The sequence below is a fragment of the Paroedura picta genome, chromosome 3, assembly GCF_049243985.1.
Source record: "Paroedura picta isolate Pp20150507F chromosome 3, Ppicta_v3.0, whole genome shotgun sequence".
NCBI lineage: Eukaryota > Metazoa > Chordata > Lepidosauria > Squamata > Gekkonidae > Paroedura > Paroedura picta.
In genome coordinates this window covers 39,143,794-39,164,110 of record NC_135371.1, presented here as the reverse complement: position 1 = coordinate 39,164,110, position 20,317 = coordinate 39,143,794, and the positions used below count along the sequence as shown (strand labels likewise).

The 20,317-nt window shown below is 43.2% G+C and overlaps 1 protein-coding gene across 1 annotated transcript in view; it reads left to right on the top strand.

The window, feature by feature from the left end:
* LOC143831866 (uncharacterized) overlaps positions 1-19,915 on the top strand; it is a 98,715-nt gene extending 78,800 nt beyond the window's left edge. The window contains exons 28-34 of the mRNA XM_077325372.1: positions 4,719-4,750; positions 5,831-5,853; positions 8,236-8,310; positions 9,566-9,696; positions 15,786-15,924; positions 18,542-18,682; positions 19,556-19,915. Coding sequence (XP_077181487.1) covers positions 4,719-4,750; positions 5,831-5,853; positions 8,236-8,310; positions 9,566-9,696; positions 15,786-15,924; positions 18,542-18,682; positions 19,556-19,703 — 689 coding nt within the window. The 3' untranslated portion in view covers positions 19,704-19,915. The remainder of the gene's footprint in view (positions 1-4,718; positions 4,751-5,830; positions 5,854-8,235; positions 8,311-9,565; positions 9,697-15,785; positions 15,925-18,541; positions 18,683-19,555) is intronic.
* Positions 19,916-20,317: the final 402 nt, after the last annotated feature.

The following is a 20,317-nucleotide window of genomic DNA, read 5'->3' as shown; positions in this document are numbered from 1 at the left end:
GGAGAACCTTAGAGATCAATTAGCTCAGGAGAACCTTAGAGATCAACAAGATCTCTTGGGCTACAAACTACTGCCCCCCCCAATGAAGCCCCATGACCATAGACTAGCTCCGGAAGCTCTGTCTCAACCCATGACTGCTTATGTTGATGCTGTTGTTGATACCAATTTAAATTGTTGCTTCAATTTAATTTTAAAAGTTACATTTCTAGAAATTTTAATTAACTGTCAATTGTTTTATGGTATTTTCTTATGATACTTTTAATATGATATAGACCACCCTGAGCTAGCTTGTTGGGAGGGTGGTATAGAAAACTAATAAACAAACAAACAGTCTACATTCCCTTCATCAGATACCCTTGAAATCTTATACCCCCTAAATTTTGTTAGTCTCTAAGATGCTACTGGACTCCTTTATTTGTTTGTTTGTTTGGTTTATAGTCTTCTTTCCTCCTTAGACTTTTGCTACTTCAGATCAACACAGCTACCCACTTCAATCTATCTCACCCAAATAGATTGGGCTAGTCTGGGAATCCAGGGCTGATTCTGCACTTACATTGTTCATTCTGTTGTGGATCCTGCTGAATCCAGATTGATTTGAACTTGGGTCTTCCTCTCCCCCCACCCTCCCCATTGAAACAGAAAAGTGTTCTGCATCTTGATAGGGAAGTTCAGAAAGGGAGGGGGGAGCCAATCACAGCCAGAGCCTCTTTCTTTCTTTTCTTGAATTGGGGGGGGGGGCTGGAAACAACAGAGGAGGGAGGAAAAAACCCAAGAGGCAAATCTCTACCCACAGAAGTTAGAGCTTCTAGAGCTTATGAGAGAGAAAAGTAGAGCTTCCCCTTTAAGGCTTACAGCTTAAAACCTTGGCCAATCACGGCTTCTCTACCATGGAGTCATCCCTGGCCTTCTCTAACACAGAGTCGAAGCAGGCACTGGTTCTGCGTGCTTTCTCATGCTTTCTGAATCCGATTCTTCAAATATTGAGGGTTATTTCCATTTCTAAATATTGCAGGAAAACATAGGGTCACTCCAGATCAATCCTACTTGTTGCAAAGGGAAAATTTAAATTGTCTAAAATCAAAATGGAAATCACATTCTTTGTAGATGGCAGGGATTGAATCAACCCGGGATTGCAATAAAAGCTCCGTGCAGCTTTCATCCAGATTAGGGCCTTCTCCCCACTTGGGTTCCTTTTAAGACTGAAGAATTCAAGCTACATACATTTAATATTACAAACGAAGGGTGACTTGTTAAGATGTGAGTGATTGATGAGGGAAGTTCATTTCCATTCAACAAAACACCTCTCAAAACCTTTGAACAAGGGCAATCCTGATAAAAGGAAAGGTTGGTAACAGATCTGAAATGAACCTCATTCCCAAGACTTGTTCAGAAAGTATTTAAAAGGATGTTTTGGTCATAGAGGTGAAATAAAGTTCTAGAATCAGTGCTCTGTGCTGTGAGGTCCAGATCTTCTCAATCTAGTGGCTTGTAGAAACGATGCTTTGTAAGGAGCAATAGGATTGCCCATTGTTGTGATTGGCAGGAGAATCCCCAGTGGAGCACCATGTGTCTCTGGCATTATTACACACTCATGCACATGCTGTAAGAGTAATCTGGCCATTGTGATGTAACATAAAGTGCCTGGTGTGTAATGACAAATTAAAATATGCTTTAAAAGGCATATCTCCCCTAATTTGACAGCATTGTCATCAGGTACAGCAAATGAAGTGTGCATCAAACTGAGCTAAGGTTTTTAATTTGTACCCTATTTTTAATTATAATTACTGTCTCACGCAGGCATGTTGTGAAGGCTTTAGCAGTCTGAAAGGCTGATCTCGCATAACATCAAATGTTCTGAGAAGCCATAATTGAAGGCAACTTATGGCAGCTCATCAGGGAATGCTTTATTCTTTGTGTTTAAATTGGCATGAAAGTAGAATAGTTCTTTTTGTAATGCGGTTATCATGAAGCCAATTGATCTTGTCAGTTTAATAAATAATACAATTGTTCCCATCAGGCTCATTTAATATGCTCCTTTCTGAACAAAGCTTCTTTAAATATAAGTTACAGCAGTACCAAAGTTCTGCCTGCTTGTGACGCAAGTCAATCCCTTTTATCTCCAAAAGGCTATTGTATCCAATTAAGGAAAATTCTAGAAGTGGTGAAAGATCTTTAGTTTTTCAACCATCCAGTTCGCTTTCTCATGGGTCACTTTTCTAGAACAACTTTGCAACATCATATGTAAGGTGGTTAATCAGCATATCAGGTGGAGCACCAGAAGTTAAGCTTGTTCTTTGATGGCAGAGATCACCCACAAAAGGAAACTGGTCATAGGCACTGTGCTGCCCCATTATGTATGGCAAATGTTGTACTGCTCATAGAACAGGAAAGCTATGATATGTAGAACTTTGCAATGGAATGTTATGCATACTGTAGAGTTATGAACAGCAAGACTCAAGTCCAGTAGCCCCTTAGAGACCAACTAGATTTCCAGGATATAACCTTTCAAGCGTCAAAGTTTCCTTCCTCAGATGTATCCGACTCTTGACACTTTAATAGCTTATTAAAGAGCCAGTTTGTTGTAGTGGTTAGGAGTGTGGACTTCTAATCTGGCATGCCAGGTTCGATTCTGCGCTCCCCCACATGCAACCAGCTGGGTGACCTTGAGCTCGCCACAGCACTGATAAAACTGTTCTGACCGGGCAGTGATATCAGCGCTCTCTCAGCCTCACCCACCCCACAGGGTGTCTGTTGTGGGAAGAGGAATGGGAAGGCGATTGTAAGCCACTTTGAGCCTCCTTCGGGTAGGGAAAAGTGGCATATAAGAACCAACTCTTCTTCTTCTTCTTCTTCTTCTTCTTCTCCTTCTCCTTCTCCTTCTCCTTCTCCTCCTCCTCCTCCTCCTCCTCCTCCTCCTCCTCCTCCTCCTCCTCCTCCTCCTTCCTGAAAATGTAGTTGGCCTGTAAGGGTCTACTGGATTTGCTATTCTTCTGCAGACCAACACAGCTACCTGCTTGAAACTTACTACATAGAATCATCACCACAGTATCCAGGCACCTAGAAGTAGCTGTGCTTGTTATTGACAGAGCTTGGTAGGACCTTGGTTTCAGCGGCAGTTCTGAAAGTGGGCTAAAGTATTCCTCAGTTCAGAATAGGGTTGACAGCCAATGGCTAGTTCTGGGGAAGAGATGGGTGGGGGGCAGGGAGGTGGGGGAAAGGCACCATTGCATTGATAGCATGAGGTCGTACCTGGGGCAAACCCAGAAGTGACATCATATTTGACCAAGATTTGGGGGCAACTCTGTGGTTAAGCCATTAATTTTCTGTTAATTCCTACAGTGATATGGCAATAATTCCAAGTTTGCCTCAGAACCGATGTCACATGAAATGACAGTTTTTTCTTTCTTTTCCCCCCTGTTCTGGCCTCCTGAGTCCTGCTAGAGGCCAAGAGGCTTCCAACAAAAGGTCTCCCACTATAGCAGGAGACCTGGCAACCCTAATTCAGAATAAGGACAGAACTCATTCCAGAAATAATGCCCCTCAATTTACATTGGCTTTGCTTACCCTTAATGTTGCTCTTTCATGTCAACAAAGCATCCTCGTGTGACATCCTTATGTTTACTGAAGCATGGAGCGAAAGATTAATAAGCCCTAGCTCAGGGGAAACTGTCATGGGAGCAACTGTAGGCCAAAGCCATAGAGGCTGAGGAGGAAAGGGACCATTCTCATAGACTGTGGGCTTCTTTTAACAGAATATTTGGGATCTCCTGAAAATACTGTATCCCCAAATGGGTGAATACTTGCTACAGCCATGATTTCAGGGGGCAAGTAATATAAATAAAATTAATTAAATAAATTAAATAATTTTAATATTTTTTTATCATTCATTCCCCTTCCTCACTAAGACTGAAGGTGGATTATCATGTAAGGCAATGCAATCATCACAACGGGACGTGTAAGGTAATAGGACTAGGCCTGTGGAAATCTGAAACATAGCATTAGCATTAATGTGACATGTTTAACAATGCAAGAATTGCACAGTAATGTAATAGATACAGCAGCAGATAATCTGTACTACACACTGTAGTGGGATCTGTAGTTCCTTTCTCTCCATTAAAGCACATTTCTGAATGATTCTGCTTAGTTATAGCCCTATTTTAAATGTCTTCCTGAATCATTCTATTTTGCATAGTTTGCAGAATGCTAAGAGAGTGGGAACCTTCCTGACCTCATCTTTCAGACCATCGTATAAGGGGGTGAGGCGGGGGAGGCCAAAACAGAGAATGCACATGTGTGGGTGGTTTGGTTTGGTCTTGCCAGTTGGCAGAGTGGCAGCTGCCCTGTTCATGCAAGCAAAGCTGTGGTGGCCGAGTGTAGAGGGACAGGCGGTTGACCAAGGCCATGAGAGCCAGTGCCTGGATCTGACCCAGGCAACTGGTGGGCAACAAATGGAGCTACTGCAGAATGGGAGTAAATATGCAAACTCTGCCTAGCTCTGGATAGTAACTGAGCTGTGGCATTCTGCATCGTGAATTGACTTTGAGGGGAGAGCTATGTACAGAAAGACAGGGTGAGCTCCATTTGTATATAATGAAAGGCAAGGTTTAGACAAACAAATTTACTTCCAGAGTGTTGTGTGTTTATGTATGTTTGTTAACAGCTTTAAGATCAATCACGTTTATATACTTAGTTCCTGTTACTTTCTTTCCTTGTTCCAGGAAAGAAACAATCTCCTACTCTTAGAACTAAGGTATGGTGTGTTTATCACTTGGTATTACTATATATGCAAAAGATGTCCATGACTTTGTTATGTCGGTCCTTCTGCCATTTATCTTTCAAAAAAAAACTTAACTGAAACAATTACACACAATGTTATTTTCTGCTATGTTCCACCTCCACTTCCCTTTGTGAATCTGTGTTGTTGCTGCTGGTGTAATCTTGCTTGCTCTGCTGCTTAGAAATGGATCTGATTCCTTCTGAAATCAAGAACTTCTTCTTGTTCATCAGGATGCAAATATGGTGGTAGCTGTAGTTATGTGAGCCAGGTTATCAGTCTTCTTAATGCTTCCATACTTATGCAATTTGCTGCAAAAGATCTGGATGGGCCCTGCTGTAATAAGGATTGCAATTTAAATACCCTTTGGGAATGATCAACACTGCTGTACAATCTATATACCATGTCTTGGATTACCTGTATCCACATCACCGATACTTCCATCTCTTTTTCCAATTTGTTCACTCTCATCCAGTCAATCAGTTATCGCAGATACAGGCTTAATGAAGCCTCCTAAGATATGGCAAGGTGTAATCTGCACACTGATGACATCATATGCTGTTTACACTGCATCCCATGCCTCCACCAGTCCCCCCCCCCCCGGCCATTTCATGTAGATGTTAAATAGCACAGGAGACAAAATGGCCCTTTGTGGGACTCCACAAATCAAGGAATCTAGGGGTAGTCTCTGAGCTCCAGGAAACACTTGGAAGCATCACAAAATTATATCTCCAAGTCCAGAAGAATACTGTGGCCAATGATTACAAATTCCACTGAGATGTCCAGAATAATTAACATCTGTTCATTTTCCCATTAAAGGCTGTCCACTGAAATGTCCAAGGTGTACTATTTAGGGGGCCCAGAAAGAGTTCTACCCTCCTTAAAGAAATCCTTTTATCCTGCATCCTAAATGAAAAAATGGGTCATCAGAAGTTATAAGCATTCTACATTTGCTGCTATGCTTATGGGAGTTAAAAGGGTCTGGTACCTCACATTAGTAATTTGTAATAGTCACTGTAGGCATGTTCTTTCATTTATTGCTTCTCCCTCTTTTAGAATTTGGCACCTACTGAAGAAAGGTATGTCTAGTGAAAGTACTTAAAACAAGCACTTCTCAAATGTAAGGAACAGACCTCTTCTTGATTATGGTTTCTTATATGTGAAATACAGTTGCAATGGAAATTTCTTTGGCACTGCCTTAGATTAAGGTGACCAGATTGTGAGGGACCTAAGGCGGGACACTGGGGGGGCGGCTGGGCTGCTCCTACTCGGTGGTGGCTGGGGGGGGGGCGGCAGCGAGCAGGGGTGGGGTGGCGGTGGCTCCTGCTCGGCAGTTGTGGCGGGGGTGCTCTCCTCCTGTCCCCTCCACTCCAAGCTTGCTTACCTGCTGGCCACTGCCACCGCTGGATCAATAGGGCTGGCCGCCTCGCCTCACCCTGCACCGCCTCTCCTCTCCCCATGACACCCCGCCTCACCTTGCGACGGGTTGGGCGCCATCGCGAGACTATTTAAGCAACGTGGTGGGACGCGGGGGCGAGTGGCCTGGAGGTGGGCAGTCCTGCCAGAAGCGGGACAGATGGGCGCCTTACCTTAGATCTGTTTTAGGAGAAAGGCAGGATATAAATGTTGAAAGAATACTTTGAGATGTTAATTAAAAAAAAACACTTGGAGAAAAAAAGTATGATCCTAGTTCACGCAGACTCTGTTGTAGATCATAACTTAGGCCAGTTGTAATAGACCTTCCCTGTAACTAGAGGCAGAAAGTATTGTAAATGTCATATATAATGTTGCAATGGGCAAAGCCATGTGGGAAATGGTTAAGCTCCCCCCACACCCCACCTACAGTGTGGCCTTGGTCTGAATTTAGATATTGGGCAGTTGCTGTTTCTTTGTTTAAGATGTTTTAAAGATATGCTTAAGAACGGTGTTCTCATCTCTTTTGGCCGCATAAACCTTGCCTGTTTTATATCCTAAGAGCATGTATGGTGGGTGGATGTTGGTAGAGACTTCCTGTTCTCAATAAAATCACTAATTCAGGAGGAAAGATTTCTCTCACAACCTGCTATGCATGAATTCACCTATTCCTATATGTGAAGAGGGAATTGTATAAAAATGAAGTTCAGGTGAAGAGTGTTATTCTGTCCTGCCCTTTTCTCAGAGCTCTAGTGTTTGAAGCATAATTTCTCCCTCCCAGTCTCCAACATAAATGTGAGTCAGGCTGTGAGGAAAATGCTAAATGAAACAGGCTATAGTGAGATAAGGTACAGGGAGAAATAGGTTTATATCCTTCATCCATACACTTGAGTTTTGAAATAAAAAACAGACATGCTCACCTTGAGGATCTTGAGAAAGGAAGGGAAAGATCTACTTGAATGCCAGTTCACGCCTCCCTGTAACTGCTTGACAGATGAGAATATTAATAGCCTGGCCCTAGGGCATGGGGATACTTTCCCTATCTGTCAGAAATTTAGAGGAAGAATGACTATCTGAAAATTTCATCCCACTTGATGGGGAAAGGTACCCTTGGAAATATGTTTCCCATTGTAACTGACTGAAAGAACTATTTGAACACTTCTCAAATGAGGACTTCAATTTTAATATTAACTAATCTGACCCAGTTATTTAAAACAAGAAGGTTTGCTATTTCATTTGTTAGGACTAGGAGAGAAGTCTGGAATGTATATTTGTAGCTATTTGTGATTGAATGTTAGATAGATGAATTTATGGATTAGTGATGAGTATGGATATTTGATATCACAATAAAATATTTGAATTAGAAAAAAAAAAGGAAGCACTCCAAATCTGCTTAACCTTTCTTTCCAGCCATATATCTGGAGGCCAGTCTTCAAACAAAAATTTTAAAACATTGAATAGCAAATTCTGTCTACAAAAACGTGGGGTGAATTTGTTTTCCCAGTTGTGCTTTGTTGGGCAGACTGTACATGTTAGTTGTACATGTTAATCAACTAATATCTTAACTTGAAAATATACTTTTTGGTTGAGCACGATTTGAGTCAAGTAGCACCTAAAAGAACAATTTCTAAGTTTCTAAGAACAATTTCTAAGCACCTAAAAGAACAATTTCTAATAAGTTTCTAAGAGTCAACTTCCTCTGACAGATACTTAACACTTAGTTTTATACTCCGGAAATCTTATTATTATTTAGTGGGTGGAGCCAATTGGAGTTCTGCCCAGTAGGGCTTCTGATACAGTGTTAGTTTTATTTTCTCCAACTCCTCTTTCCCAGTGTTTCTTTAACATTTACTCCTCATGCCCTGCACTTGGGCTTTCATGTACAGGTTGGTTCCCCCTATTTTGTGATTTTGCCCATCACTCTGTTGGAATGTTTCTACTATAATAAATGAAACTTGGTTTGGGGTATGAATATACCCAAGAATACAATATGTGTAAGTTTTTTAAACTTGGTTTTCAAGTTGATATAGAGTCCATTTTCTGTGCAGGTCCACTTTGACAAGGAAAACTTCTCCACCTAAAGAGAAAGATGATGAGTCTCCATATGAGAAAAACATTAAAAGGTATATAGGCTGTCTTCTTATTTCTCCCATTTAAAACAGTCAATATTTTTATCCAACCAGACAATAAAATGCAGTTTGAATCACATATCTAGGGGTTTTCCACATGCTTGATTTATTCCTAATTTTCTTGACAGGTGATACACAAGCACTGGAATGGGTTTGAACATGGTTCTTCCACACATCTCCCCCCCCCCCTTCTGCATTTTTTCAATTGTGGAGTCCATTTATTTTCTTCCATGTGTACCATAAATAATCAGGATTTTCAATGGGAGGCTGTTGTCGCCATCAGTGGTAGCACAGTGCCTTCCTGTTTTATTTTTGTTTGCACATGCTCATGATATATCAATGCCATAGCTGTATTTTTTTTTAAAAAATCAGTACTAAAATATTGTTATGTTGATATAACATACGATAGGTTTAACATATTCTCTGAATTCCTAACTGTCATCTTGTTAAAAATATATATGTCTCTACATCTTTCCCTCATAGAGATGGGGCTAGAGATTTAAAAAAAAAATGAAAGCAGGGAATTTAGAAAAACTGCTCAACTAAAACATTTTGTGTGTGCGGGCACATGGGATCTTCCTTGTTGATATAAGGGTTGGGTAGTCTCTAAGCTTCCCAGAGGGATTTGATCCTCTGTACCTTTCCTTTCAGTTTTCCTTCACAAGCCTCCTCATTTGAGAGATATTAAAGTTAAATGTGGTTGTGTTGGTGCTTCAGGAAGACTCCCTACTTGCATAAATGCTGAACTTAATAGCAGTATGGTCACAGTTTCCAAGTGGCACTATCACGTTTACATTTCTCAAGGATCAAGTGGAACGAAATAAATATAGCAAGGCCAGTGGGTTGCGACTGAAGGGAAGTGATGGAGATCCAGAGTGGGCTTGGAAAGAAAAGAAGAGGCTTTAATAAACTAAAATCCTTAGGGCTAGTTTATGAAGCATAGCAAGGGGTTTGTCCCAGTATCTCATTCATTTTGTCAGCCAATCTCCATCTCCATTTCTGGCCGACCATTTCAGATCTGGCAAAGGCAATCGGGCCAAACACTAGCAAAAATGATAGGATGCTCGCAAAATGGAGGCATATAGTTCTTGGCTATAGTGCAGGGAGAAGATGGCCACTTAGTGCACCCGTTTTCCCTGCCACAGGTGCCAGCTAGCAGTGCTGCCAAGAAAGTCTCCACAGGAGCTGTAATCTCTAGAATTAACACCACCTATGTTCACTGAAGCCAGCCTTGTTGCCCTTTGTTTAGGGCGGCATCCTGGAGGAGGAAAGAAAATGAACGAATTCAGCAAGCAGAAGAGCGGCACTCAGCATTAAGTCGTGCGAAAAGCTTGTGTTCCCGGAACCGCTGTGGTTTCACACCTAACAACTCTCAGCAATGTGAGGCTACTCTTCTTATTACCATACCATTCTTAAACAATCATGCTTATGGGACATGAGGAATCGTCAGTGAATAAAGGTGTTATCTCTCCAGTCATATCAGCTACTGCCCTAAGATGGAAAGAGCTGGGGGGTTCCTTACCATAAGGCATGTTGTTTGGCCAACCCATCTGCAGATACCAGTTTGCAGGAATCCCCCCGTGGCCACACTATACCTGCAAAGCTGCCAAGTACCTAGACAAAGATCTCTTCAGCCCCCTCCCCGTACCAACCCCAATGATGATGGGCTATGGCTCTTTGGGATCTCAGGTAAAGCAAGGTCTTTCTCAGACCTACCTGCAATCCTTTAACTAACAATGCTGGAATGGAACCTTGGACCTTGACTCTCCTATTGAGCAACAAGGACGTCTCTGTTTAGTTTGTAAATTTGGCAGGTCCACAATACATTGCACAGCTGTGTACCAAAAAAACAATTTAAGTCAGCAGGGCTTAAGCATGCCCACTCTTAACAATGCACACTGTAACACACCACAAGCACAGAGGGCTGCTGAGAGCAGGAAGAACCGGGTAACAAAATTCCAGAGGGCTGTTTAACTTTGAGGGACAGGGAAATGCACAAGCCCTGTGATTCCAAGTACAGCGTTGGGCTAGATGGGCTAATCTTGTGACAGAACTGAAGGAATTTTACTTTTTCTGTGTTGAACTGTAAACCTGCCTGCACTTTTCCCACTGCTCCTGCTTGAAATGTTCTCTGCTTTTCTCTGTGCACATCATATTGATTTCTGTTCCACACCCCTGCTGTCTTAGCATTATTAGGAATATACCAGGCTACAGTAAACACAGCAAAGTAAAAGGGCCACCTCTTGAGCGTCTATTCTATTCTGAGCCTTGAACCAAGGCTCTGCATCACTGGTTAGCTGATTTCAAAATGACCACTCAAAGTCAAGTTTTCTGCACCTTTTTATGGCACCAATCTATAAAACATTTCCAAATGTGTTTCAAAAAAATAATTTCTTATTAATTCCTTTAATAAGAAATCTGACCAGTTTTATGTGTCATTATCCACATGCACACTTATATGTACACTGGTATCAAAGCCCCATTTTAAAATCAGGCTTTGAAAGGAGCAGCAGGCAGAAAGTTGCCCACAGAGAGCAGCAGCCCAGATAGCAAGCCAGTCTACCTGCAACTGGCTCTCAGTGGGGAGTGGCCTCTCCTTATTGGGAGCACGTTTCTCACTGAGGGCCAATCGGGGAGTGTGTGTGTCACCTGCACACAACCTGAATGTTGGTATGACTACAGATTGGGTTAGATCCTTCCCGAGGTCAAGATTTGGAATCTGTACAGCCCCCAAGAAGATTGTTTTGCACTGCCTTCCACAGTCCACTGCCTTTGCCCTCCACAGCCATGTTAAACGTACTTGCTCCTGTGAGTTGCTGGGGCTCTCCCTACTGGATCTCCCTACTTGTACCCAGCACAGGTCAATGCTCAACCATGGAAGGAAGAATATTTTACCTCATTTAGAGGCTTCCACAGAGCCACTGTTGAAGATACTGAGGGAGATTCAGTGGGAACCCTAGTGGCACCAAAGGGCATTTCTTTCCAAACGCCAATAGTTTGGGCTGTACAGGATACCCAGGATACAGAGCCTGGACGTTCTTCTCCTTAGACAAGGTCTCAACAGATGTGACATGTAGACATGGAAAATCACATCAATTTATACTCTGCCTTACTACAGTACACAGGAGGATGAATTTGCTTTTGATGGAATTTATGTGATGTGTATGTCCAGAGTTGTTGGTGGAGTCACCCATGAACAGAGTGTTGCAGCCAGGTAGTTTATACCTAAACAAGCCCTTCTGTTCCTGCTAGGGGTGCCACACTAGCACAGGCACTTGACAGGAGATTATGGGAACCCTAAGCCTACCCGTTGATCATGATGCTAATGCCATGATGTCACTACCAATGCAAGCCAGAAGTGATGCTATCACATCAATTCAATACTGTATGGTTAAACCAAACAGCTTGGAGTAAATTAAGGGTTGACATCTCTGGGTTGGGAAATACCTGGAGACTTTGGGGGTGGAGCCAGGAGTTGGCAGAGTTTGGGATGGGGAGGGACCTCAGTGGAGTATAATGTTATTGAGTCCACCCTCCAAGGCAGACATTTTCTCCAGGGGAACTAATCTCTGTCTCCTGGAGATTAGGTGTAAAACCAGGGGGACCCCAGGTGGAACCCTAGGTGAATCTTAAAACATCCCACCAATGTGATGACATCATTTCTGGTTCATACCACAAGTGACACAATGGCATTGGCTTGACACTAATTTGCCTCTCCCATTTCCCCCTCACCACCCTATCAAGTGATGGTGGGGATCAGTAGATCCAAAGTAGGAGGTCTCCCACTTGGATTGCCAACTTTTTGGAACGTTGTGAGGGGGGCAGTGTTTGGAGTGGGGGCAGACCTCAGCAGACCATGCAATCCACTCACCAAGGCAGCCATTTTCTCCAGGAGAACTAATCTTTTGTGGTCTGGAGATCAGTTGTATTTCTAAGAGTTCATGTTCCATGCTAAAGTTTGGCAACACTATCACTTGCCATGGAAGGAAATTCTGGGAGCCCAAATGCCTGTCCCAGCCCTCCGCAAGAGCTAAGCCTCTCCTTTTCCTGCAGACGTCCTGTACGCTATGGCCTACTTCCTTTAATAAGAAGTCTGGTAAATTCAGAAGGGTTGTATGCCAGTAAATGCCATGCTGATTCAGAGGGGTGGGCTGGAACAGAGATGCTCACCTTTGCTGTGGAGAGGAGAGAGACCTGTTGGTACCCACAGAATTGCTTTGCATCCTATTCACTGCGTGCACGTTTACACATAATTTTAAAGCACCAAGTTGCTAACATGTGAGTCAAGAGCAAAGAAAATATTTGGTGAAAGGATTAAAAGGAAAGGCTGCAAAATTATACTCTCCGCTCATCGGTATTGCCTAATCTGACTTTCAAATGAAGGAGGTCAAAATTAGAAGTTAGGATATATTCCTTGCCAACTCAGTCCTGCCTTTGGTTTCAAAATGATGGGCTTGTTCTAAGAGCCAAGTATGGCTTAGCATGTGGTTTACAAATGGGGCAGACTTTGAATATGGTTCAAATCCAGCCATTTCTGAGGCCTAACCCTTTCTTCGCTTATATATAATTACTATACTGGCAATTTTGAAGCTCTTGACTGATCACACCCTTTCAAGCCACCATAGATAGATGACAGAAGCAAGATAGATTTTTCTAACTCAAAAAGAACTCTCTGATATTTTTAGAGTTCTACAATATTTTGCCACAAAATAGACAATCATGCTGTTTTACTAGTAAAATCAAGTTTTACTAGAGCTTGCCATGTGAATAGGGCTCAATGATACAAATAGGATTTCTCCTGTATAAACAGCTCGGGGTAGCTTGATGTAGCAATTAAGAGAGCAGCAGTTTCTAATCTTGCGAGACAGGCTTTCCAGCTGAGTTACTGTTATGTATGTGGTTTTGTTAACGATTCTACTGAGGACCAATCTTGAGGTCTAAGGTCGGATCAGCATGGGCAATATATTTGACCAATGCACTGCTAGGTCCCCGTCTCAGGAGCCTGTTAGTTTAAACCGAAACTGACCAATGGCGCGCACTGGCAGGAAGATCCATTGCTCCTGTATGTATAAGTTGGGACTCTTGAGGGACTTCTTGTTCAGTTTTTCCTCTCGTACTACCATGCTGAGATCCTAATAAAGAGCGGATTGAACTTGCAGTGTTCTGGCTTCCTTCAAATCCATGGATTTAAGTTACCTTGGGCTAGTCGCAGTCCTGTTCTCACTGAGCAGGCTCTCTCAGAGCTTTCTCAGCTTCACCTACATCACAGGGTGTCTGTTGTGGGGAGAGGAAGAGAAAGCAATTGTAAGCCACTTTGAAATTCCTTCAGGCAGTGAAAAGTGGGGTATAAAAACCAACTCTTCTTTTCCTGGGTTCAGCACTAAAGTGTAAGGTCAGGCCACACAATCAGCAAAATATCATATGATTGACCTCAAATACATGTCTCAGCAACACACTACAAAAGTTTATAAGACAAAAGTCAAAAAGCATTCATCCTCTGAGGCTATAAGCAGTCATAACACTAACCGCACAGGCAATTTGATGACTGCACAATCAAGCCCTATCAAAATGTGCTACTTGGGCAGGCAAGAACTTCTCTAGGCAGTTCTTGGGCACAGATTCTGTGCCAAGTTTTAGAGGGCAAGAAGCTTGAATCAAAATACTGTTTTGTAGGCTTAGAAAGAGGGGAGTGAGCCAGAAGGTACAGAAGGTACATCTGGCGAATAAATAAGAAAACTGCAGGGAGGTCTCCAGGAGGGCAGAGTATGTTTACATCAGCCTTTGTTTTAGCAGTAACAAATGTCTTTAAGTAATTCAGAGTAGCAGGGATATTGTCGGAGATGGGATATGTAGATGTGGACACAGTTCTTATCACTGATCTCCTCTGGTCAATGCCTGTATGGCATCAGCAACTATTACACTGATCTCCATCCTTATCTGAGTACTAGATTTAAAGCCCATTATAATCCTAAATAAAATGGGCGCTAGATGGCAGCGGCCTCCCCCCCCCCCGCTGACTGGCGAAGGCTTCCCCCTAGGCCTGGATGGTTTGGCGTGGGTCAGGGAGGCTGGGGGCGGCGTCCGTGGGGTGGCAGAAGGGGAGCGCGGGAGGTCTTACCGTGGCTGTTGGCAGATCCCGGGGAATCGGCGCAGCATTCGGCAGCAGGGGTGGCTCCTGAGGGGCCGCGAGGCGCAGTGACGGCGTTTTGCGGACGGTGGTGAGTCATGCCTGTGGCCGGGGGGGGGGGGGCGAAGGCGATGGGAAGTGTGGAGGCGGCGTGGCGCTCCGGGAGGTAGCGTCGCCATTTGCAATCCCCGTCTTCTCTCTGGCCGGGGGCGGCAAAGGCGGTAGGGAGCGTGGAGGCGGCGTAGTTGGCAGTGCAGCGGTATGGGAGGTAGTGCCGCCATTTTGGCTCGTCGTCTTCTCTGTTCCCGGGGGTAGTGAAGGCCGTGGAGAGCGTGGAGGCGTGTGCATGGAAGGGTTTGGGCGGCGGTGGCAGCGGGGAATTTGGGGGAAAGGCGGCCAAGCGGGGATCGGCAAGTGGTGGGGTGAGGGTGGGAAGGGCTGGGGTGGCGTCCGCAGGCACGTAGGCAGGGCAGGGCAGGCGCTGTGCCAAGGGGAAGTGTGTTCCCCGGAGGGCAGCGCTGTGGGGCAAGGCTCCTGGCCGGCTGCCATCCTTCAAGGATGGCGGTCGGGAGGAGTGTGGAGTTCGCGGGCAGCTGTTCTCGGGACGGGCCAAGTAGCCAATTGGGAGGTGCGCTTTGCGCGCCTCCCAGTTGGCCACTTGGCCCTGGATTGCCACTCAGAGGAGCGAATCAGGAGCCGCTCCTGATGCGCTCCTCTGAGTTTTTATCCCGGACAGAGCCCACCCTAACTCCTCCCCACCAGCCCTTACTCTTTTATTTAGTCCGCGGCGCCTGTGGCGCTGTGGGCGGTTTAAAGATAATTTGCATGTCTGGTGAAAGGGGTGAATGGATTAAATATCTATGGAAAAACAGTAATTTCAGTCATTGATTTAAGCCAAGCTTCCCATTTTTTATTAATGAGCCAAACAAAGTGCTTAATACTGTGTTGCCATAACAATTAAAAGTTATTAGTTTACAATGAAATAGAACCTACATACCTTTGGGGAGGATAATATTGGAGTATTATATCATCAATGTATCTAATTCTTAATGTAGTAAAATGCTTAAATTCAAAGACTGGAGCCATGAACAAACAATACAGATATTTCCACAAACTGGAAAAATACCCAGGTATGCTGAAATCTTAAACAATTGGAGGGGGGGAACCCTCCAAAATGATAAAAGCAATTCCTGTACTTTTAAGAAATGATTCTTTCAAGAAACATGTAGACCACTTGAAGTACTCCCTACAGGTCCCGTGACACCCGTTTCAGACACTGACATAATGCATCCTCAAGTATTTTGGCCTGAAAGGTATCCTCTCCTTGCCTCTGATTTCACAGATCCAAGTGTACAAACTTCTGAATACCTCCCTGAATTTGACTATACCTCATGGATGAAACCTGACAAACGCTTTTACATCCGTCCCTACACTGTGATGGAGGAGACTACTATCAATCTCCCTAGAGATTTCCCCTACAGGTAAACAAAACATATAGCCCAATGAGATTATGCCTAATAACATATTTTACAATGTCCTGCAATGATTTATATGAATTAACGTTGATACTGTGATGTGAAAATGATGGGACATCATTTGCTCTGTGTATTCGGTAGCTGAGAAGCATCCTACCCAGGAGTGAGAATTATGACCATCACAAGGATAATGAAGTTCAGTAGCTGTGTTTTTTTTTCCTTGTGATTTTGCTTCTACAGACTTCCTGCCACAGAGCTCTGCCTAGGAACAGGCCTTTGGGATTTTATTTTTTCCTTCGTTTTAATTTAGTCCCAGCTATTCTTTAGATATTACACCCCATATTGCATTCTTCTAGAGTTCACAGAAACATTTAATGAAGAATAACATTCTTTCTCTTGCACATAATGAGAACATTCCTACCAAGCACTGACGACTAACCATGGCTCTGTTCTTGGCATCTCCAGGCAGGAAGGGCTATGGTTCATTGGTATAGTAAGCTGGTTTTCAACCAGAAAGCCATGCATTTGATTCTCTGGGTCTCCAGGAGGGATGGGTGATTTGGTTCAGGCAAGTCAAAAAGTACCCGAATCAATGCTGATGCAGGTACTTTTTGGACTTGTCCGAACCAAATGTCCCATCATTGTAATTTAAACAGGCTAGATCAGCAATGGGCACAATTCAACCACGATTGAGCCAGTTTAGATACTTCCTGCCCACTTTCTCAGGCAGCGCTTGAGAAGGCAGGGAGGTGAGAGCCCATCAAGCAGCTGATGTGTCATCATGATGCCTTTTAAATGCCTCCCCCCTAGCCTTCTGTGGCAGAAGAGAAAGTGGGGGGGGCATTTAAAGGGCCCACCAAACAGCTGATCTCTCCAACCCCCACCTTTCCACATAGCAGAGAGCCAATTGCCAGCTCACATTAGGGAGGGGAGACATGGGAACTCTTGTGTCTGCCCTCCCCCTTGTGCACAGTGGAAAAAATCCCAAACTTTTTGGATTTAGCCAAATTGATTTGGCCAAATCTGAACCAGAGCAGGGTGTTTTGGACCCTTTCAGATTTGGCCGAATAGACTCGGGATGAATCTGAAATGGTCCAAATGTTTTTTCCCCATACCAGTTTAAAAGATCTCCGGTATTAGGTGGTGGGAAAAACTTCAACCTGAGACTTTGGAGAGCCAGCTAAGAGAGCCATTACCAACACAAGATTCCAGTAGCACTTCAGAGGCTACCTTTTGAGGCATAAACTCTCAAGAGTCAAACCTTCTTCTTTGACTCTTGACAGCTTAGACCCAAAAAAATCTTGTTGGTCTCAAAGGTGCTACAGGACTCAAATCTAAGCTGTTCTGATGCAGACCAACATGGCTACTCTCTGAAATTATCAACAAAATATTCACAAAAGCATCACAATAGATTACTGATGCTTCATCCTCCCAAAGGTGTCAGACCTAGCAGCTAAAAGTCCTTGAATCATACTAAAGGTAAAGGTAAAGGTATCCCCTGTGCAAGCACCGAGTCATGTCTGACCCTTGGGGTGATGCCCTCCAGCGTTTTCTTGGCAGACTCAATACGGGGTGGTTTGCCAGTGCCTTCCCCAGTCATTACTGTTTTACCCCCCCAGCAAGCTGGGTACTCATTTTACCGACCTCGGAAGGATGGAAGGCCGAGTCAACCTATCATACTAAATGAATGAATCATACTAAAGAACTGCTAAAGGCCTGCATATGGCTTCTATACATACTAAAGGCCTGCATATGGCTTCTATAGCAGGTTTGGTCTGACTCAGCTCAAAACATCTAGCAACAACACTTTCTACCATTTTCAAATAAACCTATTCCCCAGACTAAAGTTATACATAATGGGAGGAGAGCAGCCCTGTGTATTGGCCTTTGGCAGCCCAGTATTCTTAGCTGCCACCAGAGAGTCAACAGTCACAACAGAAACTTCCCCGATCTCCAGTGTATTCTGGAATCCATTTGGATCAATAAGCCTTTACGGATGGATCATCCTAAATGGTCCATCATCCTTGTAGAATTGGTGGGTTAAATTCAACTGTTTCTTAATAAAGTGATTTCAGCATAAGGGTCAATGAATCTCCCCATCCAGATCACCACATTTCTACTTGGTGTGGAAAAGAAAATGCTTGATAACGCCTTGATCCAGATAACAACCTGGGACAGTTCCATGGATTCAGCATGTATTCTGAAGTCTTCAGAATTATCAAGCAGTTTCCCCAAAACAAACCTTTTTAGAAGCAGTTTTTTTATTTGAAGAGAATACATAGAAACAAAAAGGAATTACAACATATTGTTATATACTACAGATCTACTATTTAGAAAAGAAATATTCATAAAGCTAACATCTAACAATACATACCTTAGTATTACCTTGGATTCATATTGCTTATTCAGGAAGAGAAGCCCAGATTGACAGCTGAATAATTATCAAGTATGGCCCACTGGGTTCAGTGAGTCTTACCCCAGGGTCAGTGTGCACAAGTTTGTAGCCTGAAACTCAACATACTTGGACTTTATAGAGTTCATATGCATTTTAGTAACCTGTTTATTTTTCATCGTGTTTTCTTCTGTCTACTGGAGGTTAGCATAACATGTTATATTTTTATAGGCTGGCCTGGGGAACATCATCTACACCAGACTTGGACATAAAACTGTATCCCTCCAGGATGAAATTCAATAAGGAAGGCAAATCAGACATCAGTCCAATAGAAAAAAATCTGCAACCAACACAATCAATCCCAACAAAAGGGTATGTTTGGAAGGAAATAGTCCCTCTTAAGCCTACATTTTTTGGATAATCTGTCCCTCTATCAGGAACTTTGTTTCATAATTCTTGTTCTCAGAATTAAGGAGCACATATACATGTAATAGGTTTATGGAAATGTGCATTCATATTCATGCGGTAGAGCCAACCATCCTCTGCGTAGCATTCCTCCTGCCTGAGCAGCTCATCCTCCGACAGGAAAGCCACTTGAGTTGGAGAATGGCACCTCAGACTACAGGAGGGCTTCAAAGGAGGGGATAAAGGAAAGGAGGGGATAAATATTTTAATAAATAAAGGATACACCCCAGTGTTATTCAAGTTTTTTTGGAAGGTTTAGAAGCAAAAAGAGGATTTGAGGTTTTTGCTTTGAGGACAATTCACAATTCTGATTACTACAGAAAGGGTTGTAACAGAAATACATTGGCTGATAGAAGTGATATATCGAACGCCACACTTATACATCTGGGCATGCTTCTCCTGGATCAATACATTCATGTATGTAGGTGCCAGGCTGTGAAGGTAGGTGCCAAGCTGTGAGAGCCAGTTTGGTGTAGTGGTTAGGAGTGCGGACTTCTAATCTGGCATGCCAGGTTTGATTCTGTGCTCCCCCACATGCAACCAGCTGGGTGACCTTGGGCTCGCCACGGCACTGATAAAACTGTTCTGACCAAGCAGTGATATCGGGGCTCTCTCAGCCTCACCCACCCCACAGGGTTCTTATACACGTTGGCAATACGTTATCTGTTGTTATTTCTGAGACTGCTATTAAAATGTGCCATTAGTCAGAAGTGATTGACAGTAACACATACAATTCCAGTAGTGTTTAAAGAATCCTTTCCCCTCTTCTTCCCCCTCTAGGAGATTCATCTTAGCATATGACCCAAATTCACCAACTCCTATCCCTGCTCCAACGCGACTGGAGAGCAAGTTACTCGGTGTTCGCTTCCCCCGACTAAAAGACAAGATTTTTCAGTCTCTGCTCTCAGAAATGCAGGAATCTTGCTAGTCTTTCCTTTTGTCTTCAGGAGTTTTCTCTTCATGAACAAGAAGATTTCAATACCACCCTTCCTTTGTGCAGTTAGTTAGCTAGCAGTTTCCTAAGGGTGCAGCTTCTCAGTCTAAAGAACGTACGATCTCCATCTTGTATGGGTTCCTATTGTTATGAAGAAGTAACCAAGGTCTCCAGATACTTAATTACACCACTTGCCTGAGCTTCCACATTTTTGTAGTATGAAATTTTTATGAGATACTGTTTGCTTCTCTTAAGCTATTCTCACATGAATACTTTATAGCCAAAGTACGTACCCAAGTATGTAGTAAATAATCACTAATGGCAGAACAGCAGTACATTTTGATCCTGTTAATTACTAATTGTGTGGAAAACCAGAGATCTGATCTGAGCAGATTTTTTTTTGTCTAAAACTGGGAAATTTGGCATCACAAAAAAATAATATATACCTCTTTTATGTCAATTTAATTTTACTGTAATATGTAAGCATTTCCCCACATACTATACTCGATCTCTTTCCTTCCTTCAATTCATGCAAGAAGTAGTGAATGGCATGGATCCAGAGGAGCATTGGTGTGCACGGACTTCCACTTGTACAGCCCAACTTTCTC